Source organism: Drosophila simulans, chromosome 3L, assembly GCF_016746395.2.
Source record: "Drosophila simulans strain w501 chromosome 3L, Prin_Dsim_3.1, whole genome shotgun sequence".
Classification (NCBI taxonomy): Eukaryota; Metazoa; Arthropoda; class Insecta; order Diptera; family Drosophilidae; genus Drosophila; species Drosophila simulans.
In genome coordinates this window covers 19,657,897-19,671,576 of record NC_052522.2, presented here as the reverse complement: position 1 = coordinate 19,671,576, position 13,680 = coordinate 19,657,897, and the positions used below count along the sequence as shown (strand labels likewise).

The 13,680-nt window shown below is 37.8% G+C and overlaps 5 protein-coding genes across 8 annotated transcripts; 1 reads left to right on the top strand and 4 right to left on the bottom strand.

Moving 5' to 3' along the window:
* Positions 1–495: 495 nt before the first annotated feature.
* On the bottom strand, positions 496–2,271 carry LOC6738777 (fibrinogen-like protein 1). Of its 3 annotated transcripts, none has more exons than XM_039293396.2 (4): positions 2,190–2,271; positions 1,985–2,094; positions 768–1,852; positions 496–696 (listed from the first exon to the last, which is right to left on the bottom strand). In XM_039293396.2, the coding sequence occupies exons 2-4, from the start codon at positions 2,057–2,059 to the stop codon at positions 555–557; spliced, it is 1,302 nt and encodes a 433-aa protein (XP_039149330.1). In that variant the 5' UTR covers positions 2,060–2,094; positions 2,190–2,271; the 3' UTR covers positions 496–554. The 3 variants fall into 3 exon arrangements, with proteins under 3 accessions (XP_039149330.1, XP_039149329.1, XP_016032595.1); XM_039293395.2 differs by having other exon boundaries at positions 2,186–2,270; XM_016171759.2 differs by having other exon boundaries at positions 768–1,847; positions 1,985–2,258.
* A 396-nt stretch (positions 2,272–2,667) lies between these two features.
* Positions 2,668–4,015, bottom strand: LOC6738776 (mitochondrial import receptor subunit TOM20 homolog). Its single transcript, XM_002085540.4, has 3 exons — positions 3,790–4,015; positions 3,650–3,725; positions 2,668–3,127 (listed from the first exon to the last, which is right to left on the bottom strand). The coding sequence occupies exons 1-3, from the start codon at positions 3,917–3,919 to the stop codon at positions 2,818–2,820; spliced, it is 516 nt and encodes a 171-aa protein (XP_002085576.1). The 5' UTR covers positions 3,920–4,015; the 3' UTR covers positions 2,668–2,817.
* Positions 4,016–4,739: 724 nt separating this feature from the next.
* LOC6738775 (4-aminobutyrate aminotransferase, mitochondrial) lies at positions 4,740–6,905 on the top strand. Its single transcript, XM_002085539.4, has 5 exons — positions 4,740–4,938; positions 5,000–5,124; positions 5,300–5,471; positions 5,553–5,715; positions 5,825–6,905. The coding sequence occupies exons 1-5, from the start codon at positions 4,902–4,904 to the stop codon at positions 6,786–6,788; spliced, it is 1,461 nt and encodes a 486-aa protein (XP_002085575.1). The 5' UTR covers positions 4,740–4,901; the 3' UTR covers positions 6,789–6,905.
* Positions 6,906–7,322: 417 nt separating this feature from the next.
* On the bottom strand, positions 7,323–12,996 carry LOC6738774 (neurocalcin homolog). Its single transcript, XM_016171758.3, has 6 exons — positions 12,912–12,996; positions 11,585–11,642; positions 8,158–8,257; positions 7,973–8,091; positions 7,722–7,910; positions 7,323–7,649 (listed from the first exon to the last, which is right to left on the bottom strand). Exons 3-6 carry the CDS (start codon positions 8,225–8,227, stop codon positions 7,455–7,457), a joined length of 573 nt encoding a protein of 190 aa, XP_016032594.1. The 5' UTR covers positions 8,228–8,257; positions 11,585–11,642; positions 12,912–12,996; the 3' UTR covers positions 7,323–7,454.
* Positions 9,018–12,996, bottom strand: LOC6738773 (neuronal calcium sensor 2). Of its 2 annotated transcripts, none has more exons than XM_016171757.3 (4): positions 12,912–12,996; positions 11,585–11,642; positions 9,399–9,527; positions 9,018–9,298 (listed from the first exon to the last, which is right to left on the bottom strand). In XM_016171757.3, exons 3-4 carry the CDS (start codon positions 9,456–9,458, stop codon positions 9,122–9,124), a joined length of 237 nt encoding a protein of 78 aa, XP_016032593.1. In that variant the 5' UTR covers positions 9,459–9,527; positions 11,585–11,642; positions 12,912–12,996; the 3' UTR covers positions 9,018–9,121. The 2 variants fall into 2 exon arrangements, with proteins under 2 accessions (XP_016032593.1, XP_039149332.1); XM_039293398.2 differs by lacking the exons at positions 11,585–11,642; positions 12,912–12,996 and adding exons at positions 9,964–10,107; positions 10,180–10,746.
* Positions 12,997–13,680: the final 684 nt, after the last annotated feature.

Here is a 13,680-nt window from a genome sequence, read left to right as displayed (position 1 = left end):
TGAGTCCTTTGGCCCTCTCTGGTAAAAATATCCCAGCTTTATTGCGGAGAACATGAATATGTCTGACTTCTTACATGTTTTAGACTACTGCATTTGTTATTGCTAAATATTTAGTGAGGCTAGGAAAATGCTCCACTTCACTGTTGGATGCAATTTGTTGCCTTCTGCACAATATTATGTATGTAGTGTTTACCTATTACTATTACTATTTTTAAAAATATATTTATAACTTATTTATAGCAATATAACTTTGCTATAATACGGCAAGCCTGCGATAAAAGATTTTATCAAGCGCGCCATCTGGTGGGATTTTCATGTAAATTTCCCTCGACCGTAAAACAACAATGTCGGTATTATTACGATAAATAAAATCCCAAAAGAAGCTAGATTTTACTTGCACATACAACATACAGCATTTATAGGATCTTCAAGCCTGTTATCCACTCTTTTGTCGACACTAAAACTTAACATTCTAAAATAATTAGGCGTCAAATGTAACAGGTAGAAGTTATTTTCCAACTTTTATTTCCGAGAAAATGTTATTTGACAAGCTATTATACTTGGCTCGGCATTGGTCTGATTAGCATTTTGCACGATTTTAGGGAAATTCTCTTCCCAAGATTCCAATTACCCCACCAAATGCCATCCGACGTGCGCAACTCAACTTTGGATTTCTGATATATTCCGTTTAAGTTACTGGAAAATACATTTTTTCAAAATCATTTAAAAAAACAAGATTTTTTGACACAGAAATGTATTATACATACCAGTTCATTGTACCCCACCATTTCGATGGTCCGAAATTGAATGGATTAAAGCCATCAAAGGCTTGGTTTATATGACTGCTAAATGCGTCGCCAGCATTTCCTGAGTATTTACCAAGGCAAAGCAGTTTGTAGTCCTCTTTTGCAGCTCCAATCACAAAATGATCATATCTTGCATACGCACTAACGTTGTCGAAATCGACGAGCTGGATATACAGTTCCATTCGTCGATTTGTCGTCATTTTATGCAATTTTTCTAGGCCAAGCCAGAACTCGCCACCCAAATCCCCACAGCCCGGTTTTAGTTTTGAATTGATGACGTCATCGAAACTGCCATCGATTCTACGCTGGATTACCATCCAACCACGACCGGCAGAAGGAATATCCTCGAAAGCTGAGGCAAAGGGTTCGAAATTAGGTAGTGTCACTAATTTAATTGAAGGCACCTTGGAAAAGCCCAGGAATACGAATTCATCGTCGTCCTTATTATACTCAGTCCCGTTATACTCAGTCCCGTTATACTCAGACAATATCTCTTCCATTTTCACTATCTTTTCGTCCTTCGCCTTTACTGCACCTTCCAGTTTCACAATTTTTAGCTTCGACTCGTCAATTTTGAATTCTAGTCTGGCGATTTCCGCTTCTTTTGACTTCAAAATTTTCTCGATTTCAACAATCTGATTATTCAACTCTCGAAATTTTCCATTTTCCACATTTAACTCCTTTCGTTCTTTCACAACTTTATCATGTGCTGGAGCACAACTTCCTCCATTGTTGTCCTTAATTGCAATCCTACTCAAGTCGAGAGAACTTTGCAAGTCCATCATTTGAATTTGTAATTTCTGTATGGTCATTTCTTTTGTTTGCGATACTAAGTCAATCGACAATTGCAGGGTCTTAATAAGATCATCCTTATCCTTGATGCACTTTTCAAGCATACTGCCCTTTTCCTGTTGGGCCTTTAGATTTATTTCAGTCTCCGCCAACTTTCGCTTGAGTTCCGATATTTTCCTCTCATCCTTATTCTTATGTTTCAGGATTCCCTGTGCACTTGTGCCAACAAATTCCATTTCCGAATCACTGCTGCTCTGAAAAACCAAATGGTATTCAATATTCGCTGAGAACTATGTGAATGAATTCATGATTAGGATCACTATCTTCTCTAGCTAAGTAACGGGTATCTGATAGTGTCGAGAATCGAGAAAAATCGTATTGCTCACCGAATTGTTCTCAGTGCTGGAATCTGGAGAGGATCGTGACTTTTGCGAAAAGTTGTTCTGGTCCTCCGGTTTCATGGCGATCAATTTATCAGCACCACGCTTTTTCGTACCTGAAAGCAATACAAAAGAAATTTGCAAAACGCCGTGCAATGAAGGTGGAGATGTAAAGCAAGTGTCTATATTTGTAACAACACAATATACAAACAAAAGCCGATGGATTGTGCGAAGCTATTTAGTTTTCGATGTGACCAGATATGGACTGACGGATTTACGCAGTCAGGCTAGAACATAGCGTGGGGGGTATTCCCTAAATTGAATTACAGGGTATCATCTTTACAAAGGAGCTTTTGCATTTTCCAACCAACGCTTTAAATAATTGTATAAGAACAATTTCTCATTAGATTTATCTGCCTAGAGTACGCTTTTCCTATAAATAAATATTTCCATTTAAAGACAAAAAAAAAAAAAAGACACTTTGGAACACCTTTATTATCAAATTGCTTAGGAGATATATTTATTCCGAAGATATACAACATGATTAATAATCTTTTATTGTTGATAAACTTTCACACACTTTAACATATACCCGGTAATATGAACATATTTGACAACATTTAGGTCTGCAGAGTTGATCTTTGATATTCGCCTAACGTAAATACCACACACAAAACAAAGCTCAATTGTTAAGTGTTAACAGTTTACGCATATTTATTTGTATGTATTGGGAACATCCAGAGAAATCAATATATAAAAAAAATATAATGTTTATATGTGAAGCCCTTAATTTCTACTGTTGAAATTTATATCTCAATTTCTGTTGACATCTCCAAGTACTATTCGAGGTCGTCGATACTTGCGTTTCCAGATGAACACTCTATAATTTTGGCTCCGTCCAGTTGTTGCTCCGAGCTCTGCCCCAAAACGATTGGCCCGTCGTTGCCCTCGGCCGCCCGATTGCCGAACTCCTGCATCTTGACGATCAGCATCGCGAATACTTGAGCTGGAAGGGAGGATTGAAGCACCTGCAGCAGACGAGCCGGCTGGCCACACACGACGATGGCGTTCGCCAAGTGCTCCACGCCACTCTCGAAGTCTCCGCGGGCGATCAGGGTTTCGCCCAGCTGGATTTCTTGAAGGAAATATCTGCAAATATCATGGTTTAATTAGTTTGGAACAGCTGATTGGATGCACACCATTATCTTTAAGTTTATAAATTGAATTAATGCCAAACAAACGATTTACATAAATAGGTACATATCATACTGCAGAAGTAGGTTTTTTATGAAATAGTCTATGAGTCATATGGGTCTATGAAATTCTGGACAATATGTAACGAAATTATGCCCATACAAGGTGCTTTAAAGCCCTAAGTTTGTAAATGCTGAAACTGAATTTCTTGGCAGGAAGCCTGCTGAGAATCCCAACACTGAAATGTGCTTGGTAATCCAAGGCAGAGGCGTCTTTAGATGCCTGAAGTAATAAGCAGCGAAGAGGGTTCACACACAATGAACACGCAAGTGTAATGTGACTCCACATAACATATGTACATCGATTTGGCTGGAGAAACATATGTGGGCTTGTTTGTTTGAATGGAGGTGTACTGAATCGCCAGGCACCACTACACGTGCCACATTATATAATGCGACTCCCATGGGAGTGTCCTACCTTTCGATGGCTTCATGGTCGTTCAGATTGGGAACTCCAGACTTGGCAGTGCCGGTTTTCTTGTTGCGACGGCGACCTACAAAGTGATGACATGCTGAGTTTCTTTCATAATTCAGTTGGGGCGCTTTGGGGATTCTTACGCTCACGGACTTTCTTCTTGTACTCGGGATCGCTGCGGCGCTTCTTGTCGAAGTAGATGCAGTATCCAATAAACAGAGTTCCAGCCACTCCCGCTGCAATGCCGATTGCAGTTTTGTTCATTTCAATCATATTATTACGGAAATCCTCTGTATTAACTTTGTCTTATTTTACATTCCGCATGTGCCATCGATTTACATAAAACAAAAATCGATATCGCCAACTACTGTTGTTTCATGTTTTTCACTTGTTTCGCACTAATTTGAAACGGTTGATTGGAACACTGTTTTCTTTTTTAAATTTTGCTTAGGTATATTTATTTAATTTTAAGTAAGAAATTTAAATGTATTTTTTTAGTTTATTCAGAAATACTGTGTTAATACGTTAAGAAATAATCGTAATCAAACTTCTTGTATTATATTTATTTAATTTGCATTATTCACTTAAAATCAAAGATAGTGTCAAAGTCTCCAAAACTAATGATTTTAATTTTCTTTTTTATTTATTTTACTTTTATTCTGTAATTACTAAAATAAAAAACTGTTCGCATATATGTCTTCCGTTGTGTGAAACAGCTGACGTCTTAATTCAGTTTCTTTAAATTTTAAATTTAGCACTTTTTGTTGATAACTCCAGAGAAGATTTATATTATGGCGTGATGCATGCTGAGAATTTGGTCAAAGCCTATTGTCCGTTAAAATAGGTTTAAATTTTGTTTTGAAAAATTACATATGCTTAATGCGGAAAAAGAGAATATATATAGAAAATGCTAATACTATGATATATAATATTCATTTCAGTAGAGACCACGGAGCCCCGCAAAGCAAAATATGGTTAGGTTTTTTTCCATTTTCGTTTACTTTCACTCCAAAATATGTAACTGACGCAGAACCATGATGATTCCCAAAGTTAAATTGATAAAATCCAAACTGGGAGAGTGTGGTTGTGCTTAAGAATATGGATAGGTGTATATGCCCGCATACATAAAAGCCTCTATGTTTGTATTCTGTAAATATACGTTTTCTTTATTAACTAAGTATTAGTGGCCAGCAACGAGCCCTCCTATTGAGCAATTCCTTCACTTAACCCCGGAGCACTCAAATCGACGGTAACCATGCGGAGCTTGTGGCTAAATACGTTGACCAAGCAGAGTAAGCTAATGAAAATCCTTAAGGCTCCAGCGAATCTGGAACTGACTGGCTATCCTTATAGGTCTATATAGGCTGAGTACCAAGAGGTACTCCACCAACGTTGAGCCCAAGGAGCCTGTGGTGAAAACCAAATCGATACCTGGCCCCAAATCGATTGAGCTAAAGAAGCAACTGGATTCTGTTCAGGTGAGTTTCTTCCGTCTTATCTGGGTTGTGGGGTTATACTTTCGGCACAAGCACATTAATATATTTATTGCACTTTTCGTTCTCACATCAGACCATATGCCCACTTAGAGATAACCCCCTGGTGTCTTATTTTTCCACTATTCATTATTAATCAAAACGAATTGCTTTTTTATAGGCCACCGGAACGATCCAATTCTTCGCTGACTACGAGAAGTCCATCGGAAACTACATCTACGACGTGGATGGCAACATTCTACTGGATGTCTACACCCAGATTTCCTCAGTTCCATTGGGTTACAACCACCCGAGGCTCTACAAGGTCTTCCACAATGAGCAAAACCTGAAAAGTAAGAAGTTATATCATCATATAATCATCATCATATAACTCCCATGCTGAATAATGCGCTTATATCCTTGACTATTCCCAGCTTTGATTAACCGACCTGCACTTGGTGTCTTCCCTGGCAAGGAATGGCCGGAAAAACTGCACTCGGTTCTCTTAAACATAGCTCCGAAAGGACTCAATAAAATCACAACCATGATGTGTGGATCGTGCTCAAATGAAAATGCCTACAAGAGCATCTTCATATGGTGTGTACTAAAGTCTCTAGTCTTAGTCATTCTACAGCCTTTTTAAGTATTTAAGTTAATACCTGTTGGAATGCTGTAACGTAATATTCCGGTAATATTTCGTCTTTAGGTACCAGAACAAACTTCGTGGCAATGCACCTCTTACCGAGCAGGAGAAGAACTCCTGCATGATTAACATTCCCCCAGGAGCCCCGAAACTCAGTATTCTCTCATTCAAGGGAGCCTTCCATGGGCGAACATTGGGAGCCCTGTCCACCACACATTCGAAGTACATCCATAAGCTGGACGTTCCATCCTTCGACTGGCCCATTGCCTCGTTTCCCGAGTACCGATATCCCCTGGACGAAAACGTGGCGCACAACAAGAAGGAGGATGAAAAGTGCCTTAGCGAAGTGCAGGATCTCATTCAGCAGTACGCCAGCAAGAATCCGGTTGCCGGAATCGTGGTTGAACCGATTCAGAGCGAAGGTGGCGACAACGAGGCATCGCCCGAGTTCTTCAGGAGCCTCCAGGCTATTTGCAAGAAGAACGGCATCGCACTGCTGATCGATGAGGTCCAAACCGGTGGAGGTAGCACTGGAAAATTCTGGGCCCACGAGCACTTCGAGTTGGAGAGTCCCCCCGATGTGGTGACCTTCAGCAAGAAGCTGCAGTTGGGTGGCTACTTCCACAACGACGACTTCATTCCGAATGAGCCGTACAGGATCTTCAACACCTGGATGGGCGATCCGGGCAAGGTCCTCCTGCTCGAGGAAGTCGTGAAGGTCATCCAGGAGGAGAAGCTCCTGGCCAATGTCGACGTGGCCGGCAAGGTTCTGAAGAACGGTTTGCTGAGCCTGGAGAAGGAATTCCCGCATATCTTGAACTCCACCCGCGGTCGTGGAACCTTCTTGGCAATCAACTGCACCAACACCAAGGTGCGAGATCAAATTATCGGCGCACTCAAGTTGCACGGCATTCAGACCGGTGGCTGTGGGGAAATTTCCATTAGATTCCGCCCAGCTTTGATATTCAAGGAATACCATGCCAACATCGTCCTCGATCGCTTCCGCAAGGTTCTTCAAGCTATTTAAGAAGAAAAAGATACGAAAAAGATTTAATGATTGTGCTCTGGAAATTGCAATGCGTGCAATATAAACCATATGTTACCAAAATGAATAATAAAGTGAATTTATATTATCCCTCTGTTAGCCATGGCGTTTGTTTATTGATTTCTGTTCGAGGTTGGGACACCATATGTATATGATAAAGCACCCATAATAAATTTATGATGGACCCAACAAAATATATTAGCTTCTTTAGAGAAAGAAGATAGGGTAATCTAATCGAAATGCAGATATTAGATTATATATAGATATATAGAACTGGTTATAATGCTGCGATTTGGAAAGTATGCCCCATGGATTCCTCTACTCTGCTAGTTAGCTTTGTATAATTAAATACAAAATACGTTTTATGTTCTCACATGGGATAGTACTTACTCCATATGGTTTTCCATAAATTGTGTGACAGAAACGCTTTGTTTATGATCATTTTATTATGAAAATTTTAAAACCTCAACATGGGTGTTTTGGAACGGTCATAATAGATATTGTTTAATATTATAATTAAATATTATAAGAATTGTTTATTATTAGAAAGAAATATACATAATGGCCATACTGAAACAAAACAATTTAATTCGCAATTACTCTATACACGTTTAAATGATTATTGCTTGCTTTTCAATAGTAATTAAGTTAATGAGACTGTGGATCACACTGTAATAATCGTACTATTGATGGATCACTTTTGGCTCCTTCTATGAACTCCTCCAAGCTTAATTTCCCATCCTTGTTTCGATCCATTTGACGAAAAATCTTGTCGGTTCGTTTCTCAGGAGTACTCTCGTCCTCTGGCATTTTCATCACCGAGCCGACCATTTTATATATTGCCTAAACAAGGAAAAATATAGTAAGTGATTAGATCTATATTTTTGATTTGATCTTAGAGAACCATAAACGTACTGTAACAATTTCTAGCATTTCCTGCCGCGATATGTATCCGTTCCCATCAAGATCGTACATTGAGAATGCCCATTTGAGTTTCTGCTCGAGTTTGCCCCGCGATGTGACACTTAGTGCACACAAGAACTCTCTAAAGTCTATAGTGCCATCGCCGTTGGCGTCGAATGTCCGGAAGACATGCTCTGCAAACTGAAAATAGAATTGCATTTAAGGTGTACATTCAAAAACCAGGGTAAGGTCAGAGCTCTTACCTTGCTGGCGTCACCATATGGGAAAAAGTTCCCATAAATCTTCTTAAACTCTTCTACTGATAAGTGCCCACTGGGGCAGTCCTTAAGAAAGCCTTTATACCATTCTTGAATCTCAGCGTCTAGATAAATATAAACAATAAAAGTGTTTGGAAATAACAACAACTGAGTGTTAAATATTCACTTACCTGTGAACTCTGTGTTTTGCTTGAGATCCTCCAAAACTTCTGGTTTTAGTTTACTATTTTGCTTTCCCATTGTTGCAGAACAATTTCATTATACAGTTATCTTGAATGGCAATATAATATATCAAATTAACATCTATATATTTGACGATTGGGGAAAAGTGTTCATCGGGTACCGAAGCTTAAATACCCTTGCAGACAGATTCTTAATGTACAGCCAAATTAAGCAAATAGCCAATGGATATTGTTGTAAGACCATCTTGCAGTGTAAACCTTTGGACATTTATAACGAAATATAAATGCTCTGCTACGAAATATTCCAATCAATACTTGGACTTGTTCGCCAAATGGTAAGAAGCACGCAACCATACAATCACGCATTACCAGTGAAGATATATTCCCAGGTACAAAATTGTAATATTATCTAAAAAAAACTTTACTTTTCTACTTTTTGTAAATAAGCTAAGTGCCCAAATAGAATAGAATTTAACAGGCTTCTAGTATGAAAAGATGGCTAAGTAGTGTAAAATTGATTTTAAAAAATATAAGAGTATATAATACACAATATTATACCCAATTTCCCCGTAAAACAACACGTTACTTTATATGGAAAATTTATCCAGTAAATTTTCAAATTTCCTTGCCGTTTCGAATAGCGTCCAATCATCGGTTGCAGACAGTTTGTAAAACACGTTAAATATATTTTGTAGGCCGTCGAGACCAAGCTAAAAAAAACCTCTTAAAATGAGTGAACAATGCAAATACGATAATTAAAATCATTAAACGATTCATGTTTTTAGATCTGGTGAAAAATTTTAATGTATTAATTTGAGTGACACACTGAAAATAGTTTAATGATTGCATAGTTTTATAGTAGTTTAATTTTAGTATAAGAAATATAAATTAAGTATTTATACATTTCATTACTGATTTCATCAAATACACACATATTGTAGGATATAATTGTTTATGGTGCCAACATTTTTGACAACTCCTCATCCTGCAAGCATCCTTTCAAGAACTCATCTTGGGTTAATTGACCATCGTTATTTTCGTCCATTTTTGCAAAAATATTTTTTGCTCTTTCTTCTGCTGAATCAGCTGGACGATTAGATGAGCACGCTCCTAGCATGTCATAAATTGCCTGAGAAGACCAAAGAACGTTAATTGCAGTAATTGCATTACTAAATCAAACAATAATTCGCTGAATACCCTAGTGACTAGTCACACTTCCCAGTTCCTACCTGAACAATTTTGGTCATTTCTTGTATGTCTATAACACCATTGCCATCGACATCGTACATTCGAAAGGCCCACTTTAGCTTCTCCTCCGGTGTTCCGCTTGAAGTTACATCTATTGCGAGTAAAAATTCCTGCAAAAGCAATAAGGTGCTTGTTGTAAAATTCAAGTATGCAAATCAGGAAAGATGCCTATAGGGGGAATTGTCGTCACAACACATGTGGATGCATCAATTATTTTAGTTTATTTATTATTTAAAGTACCATGCGCGAGGGGCCCACAATTGGCATAGCTATACAATAATAACACAATCTGCATTCTCATCACATCGACGATATACATGCGATCATCCCAATTGACGGAATATATACAAATGGTTGTTTTTTTTTTTTTTTTTGAAGATATGAAAGTCTCTAGAATCAACAGTCCCAATTTAAGGACCTACGCTATGATTGGAATACCAACATTAAGTAAAACTAAATTATAGTTTTTGTGTCGACCGCAGTTTGCCATTTCGAAAGTGAACCAAATATAGTGTCGAGAGAAAAGGTGTAATTAGAGAGAATTACCTTAAAGTCAATATATCCATTTTTGTCCATATCGAATGTACGAAAGACATGGTCACAAAACTCTTCCGCATTTCCGGATGGAAAGAACATTTTATACATATCGACAAACTTAGCAGGCGTCAATCGGCCGTTGGGGCAATCTTGCTATATAGAAAAGGGAGGACGAACGGACATAATTTGAGACTTTTGCGTTGGTGTGGTAATATTTGTACTCACCTTAAATCCCTTATACCACTCTTTAATTGTGGCTTCGTCATATCTCGTATGCGTTTTTAAGAACTCCATGTCCTCTTTGGTTAAACGGTCTTTACTACTTAAGCACCCCATGTTTTCACTGTTTTTAACTTTTTAGGAGCTAATTGGTTTCTATTTAGTGTTTTTCTTTGTTTAAATTGCTTTGCCTGGCCAGTACATTTGACTTAATGTTTATTTCTGGACAGAAAAACTCCAAATCAATAATTGTGCTTGTATAGCATTACGTTAACGATATGTATGAATTGTGGCACGAACAAATTGAAATTGAAATTGAACGAGCGACTCATTTATAAATTTTTCTTGATAATAATAAGCAAAAATGTACTTGACTATTAACTTGTATATTTCAAACCTGATGTGTACCGAAGGACTAATCAAATGGTTGAGGCGCATGCGCGGAAATTGTCTCTATACATGACGATTATTGGTTAACCATATTTTCTGTACACGGTAGGACTTTTTTGAAAGGGGAACAGGGTTGCCACGTTCACCTACAATCACGTTATTTATATTTGAAAATGCTATGTGCTAAAGGGTAAAATAATTTGGGTAAGAAACATAATGAACATTAATGAGCGTCACACAAGTTCTCCCAAAGGTTATTTCTCAGTGTAAAAGCCAGTTTCAGTTTATTGCAAAATAGCTTATTGCTAGCTGTTCGCTCATTATTTTGAGTTACGTATACAAGAACTCTAAAAGATTTCAGGCAAAATGTAACATTTTTAAGTCACCCTTAAGTGTTAAGTGGAGTATTATTGTTTAGAAAATGTACAAAAAGCGATGCAGAGCTGCAAATTAAAAGGCTGAATCAGTCAATTCCCACGAAGAGCGGTTACCTCACCGCCAAAACGAACCGTCACACAAACTGCGATCACATCAGAAAAAGCGGAATGCCATTCTGGAGATAGCAAAGATCAATGGAAAGTGCAAACGATGAACAATGTTTTAGTTTCGCACAGCGACGAAACAATTACTTCGATTTGGAGAGCGATATAGACGATAAATTAAAATAGACTTGGTTCCGTTTGTTTAAATATTTTTTTATATTTTGCGCCAAAAGGTAGTAGAAAAATATGTGCTCCATCAATAAGTGGAGTTAGTCGTTTTTACCAAATAAAAATTAAATCATCTGCAAGGGTATATTATATTCTTCGTTTTAGAGAATCCGAATGGGTATTAAACATGATCAATTAGTATGATTGATTACTTTAAAGGTTTACACACACATTTGGAAGATATTTATTACAAGTCATATTTGTTTAATTGGCTGCTTAAGTATTGGGTTAGTCATGCATTTTAGGCTATAATTAAGCTAGGCACAAATATTATTGGTATTTATTTAATTGTACTTTTTATGTGTACTTACATGAGTTTAATTTCCGTCGACCTAGTCAAAGCATTATTTACCTCCTCAGGCTAATATGCTGAAAATATCAAAAGTTCTGATTACTACAAATTCGTCATCTGATTTTAGCAAAAAATATTTATGAATTTATCAACTAAACTTAATTGTTAAATCGAAAAGATAGAAGGAAACTACTATACATAAAACAACGATGAAATATCGCACTTTTGAACCCTCAATTTAAAATTTCAAAATAGCAGCTACGAAAAAATTCAACTTAAAGCTGTGCCATGAGCCAAATTCGTGCCAAACGGAAGGTAGTAGAGTTTTGAAAATGGCTAAGGTCATGGTCAATCTGGAAGCAATTAGTTCGCTTCCTGGAGAAACCCAAAACCCCATTTTGAACACGTATTTTGGAGAAGATGTTGGGAACAAGGCTATTTTGGGATTGTGGGTCACAATCAGCGCCTGTTTCACTAGATGGCTGGTATACTTTGGGCCAGAAACGCGAGTGCGAAGCCAATGCAGTTTGAAATCGCCTTTCGCGATGAATATACGCCGAATAAATGGAATTTTTGGCACACGCATACGCCTGCGTGTCACGTGGGGAAGGCACGACCCGCGCCTCCAGTTTTTTTTCCCTGCCCTTCCTCCCCAGAGTTCGTTCGGTGTTATGGCCTTTTTATTTTGGGTGGTTTATAATATTCACACCAAATCGGGTTAGGGGCTCCAGTGGACTCCAGCCGGGTGAGGGTGGGGGGCAGCAGGGAAAGGCTGGCACTTGGACACCAATATTCCACATCGTATACCAAACCAAGTGTGTGCGGTTCGAGCGGGGGTTTCTTTGGCGATGGCTGGGTGGTCCAACTTGCTACACACGTTCAACTCCCAGTGGGCCTCGGTTTCTCGCTTACATAAATTGGCACTGTTTTTTTTTTCTGTTTTTTTTTTTTTTTTTTTGGAGCGAGAATTCGAATGCGAAATGAAATGCATTAATATAACCGGCTCGCACTGCTCGAACCGCTCGATTTAAATAAAGTAGTTTGTTGTTTGTGTCCATATGTGCGTGCGTGTGTGCGAGTGGGCATGGCTTTGTCACATGGTCCACTTGGCCCCAACGTACAATGTCCTAGGAAAATGATTTGCTTGCTCGATTTTTATTCTCCACACAAATTCGCCCTAAATTGTTATTTTTGATATTTACATATGTACATATGTACGCAGGTGCGTATGTACATATGTACGCACATGCAGTGTATATGCACGCAAAATGGGCTAAAGTGTGTATGTAGCTCGCGATTCACACGGGATTTTCGCCGCCTCGGCGGGAGGTGGGTGCGGTTATTACCTGAACGAAAATGACACATTGATTTTAGGCACATTTCTGCTACCCGCTGGGCTAAACAAAACCACTTTTCGCAAATGCAATAAACTTATTCGACCAAAACACAATCAATACAACAAATTTAGGGGTGGCTTAAATCGAGGCGATATATATTCGAGCCTTATCGATGTGTGCTACTGGTTTTCGCACTTGATGTATCGATAAGTTAGGGTGACCTTTTTCACGCCTGTTAAAATAAAATGGTTGTAAATTAATTTCGGGGCTTTTAACAAAATTATAAGCATGTATTTCAACAAGAATACCAATACAGTCAGAGTATTACTTAATTCGTAGATATAACCTAAATAAATTAATTTAGGAAGTGTTTCACTTTCGTCGTTCCCGTGATAGAGTAACGGTTCCTTTTTAAATAATTTAAATTCTTATTGGATTCGTGATGAAAGCAAAATTTACGTGCATCTTATTGGATTCACGATGAAAGCAAAATGTACGCGCATCTTATTATGTTAGTTTTATTGCTTTTTGTTTTATTTAAATGCAATATTTTGTTAAAAGAACAAATTTAACAATTAGGGTTTTTCAATGAAATACAATCTTAAGATGTATATGCTGCGTGGATTTCTTATGTGTACATTTATCAACTAAAATTTATTATCTTTAGGCTTTTTCTGGAAAAAGTTAACTAGTCTTGTAACTATTTAAAATTAAGTCCGTATAAATAAGCAAATGGTTGAAATAGATCAAATTGAGCTTAAAAATTTATTTGACTACT

What these genes read in the sequence shown, in the direction of transcription:
- LOC6738777 (XM_039293396.2), bottom strand. Translation starts at nt 2,059, where the DNA reads ATGAAACCGGAGGACCAGAACAACTTTTCGCAAAAGTCACGATCCTCT. An exon ending in CCAGCACTGAGAACAATTCG is followed by an intron (nt 1,853 to 1,984) that starts GTGAGCAATACG and finishes TTGGTTTTTCAG; the next exon opens with AGCAGCAGTGATTCGGAAAT. An exon ending in TGGTGGGGTACAATGAACTG is followed by an intron (nt 697 to 767) that starts GTATGTATAATA and finishes TGTATTTTCCAG; the next exon opens with TAACTTAAACGGAATATATC.
- LOC6738776 (XM_002085540.4), bottom strand. Translation starts at nt 3,919, where the DNA reads ATGATTGAAATGAACAAAACTGCAATCGGCATTGCAGCGGGAGTGGCT. An exon ending in CAAGAAGAAAGTCCGTGAGC is followed by an intron (nt 3,726 to 3,789) that starts GTAAGAATCCCC and finishes ATCACTTTGTAG; the next exon opens with GTCGCCGTCGCAACAAGAAA. An exon ending in GACCATGAAGCCATCGAAAG is followed by an intron (nt 3,128 to 3,649) that starts GTAGGACACTCC and finishes TGATATTTGCAG; the next exon opens with ATATTTCCTTCAAGAAATCC.
- LOC6738775 (XM_002085539.4), top strand. Translation starts at nt 4,902, where the DNA reads ATGCGGAGCTTGTGGCTAAATACGTTGACCAAGCAGA. An exon ending in AAATACGTTGACCAAGCAGA is followed by an intron (nt 4,939 to 4,999) that starts GTAAGCTAATGA and finishes CTATCCTTATAG; the next exon opens with GTCTATATAGGCTGAGTACC. An exon ending in TACAAGAGCATCTTCATATG is followed by an intron (nt 5,716 to 5,824) that starts GTGTGTACTAAA and finishes TTTCGTCTTTAG; the next exon opens with GTACCAGAACAAACTTCGTG.
- LOC6738774 (XM_016171758.3), bottom strand. Translation starts at nt 8,227, where the DNA reads ATGGGAAAGCAAAATAGTAAACTAAAACCAGAAGTTTTGGAGGATCTC. An exon ending in CATATGGTGACGCCAGCAAG is followed by an intron (nt 7,911 to 7,972) that starts GTAAGAGCTCTG and finishes TTCTATTTTCAG; the next exon opens with TTTGCAGAGCATGTCTTCCG. An exon ending in AAATGCTAGAAATTGTTACA is followed by an intron (nt 7,650 to 7,721) that starts GTACGTTTATGG and finishes TTCCTTGTTTAG; the next exon opens with GCAATATATAAAATGGTCGG.
- LOC6738773 (XM_039293398.2), bottom strand. Translation starts at nt 10,290, where the DNA reads ATGGGGTGCTTAAGTAGTAAAGACCGTTTAACCAAAGAGGACATGGAG. An exon ending in ATGGATATATTGACTTTAAG is followed by an intron (nt 9,528 to 9,963) that starts GTAATTCTCTCT and finishes TTGCTTTTGCAG; the next exon opens with GAATTTTTACTCGCAATAGA. An exon ending in AAATGACCAAAATTGTTCAG is followed by an intron (nt 9,299 to 9,398) that starts GTAGGAACTGGG and finishes TGGTCTTCTCAG; the next exon opens with GCAATTTATGACATGCTAGG.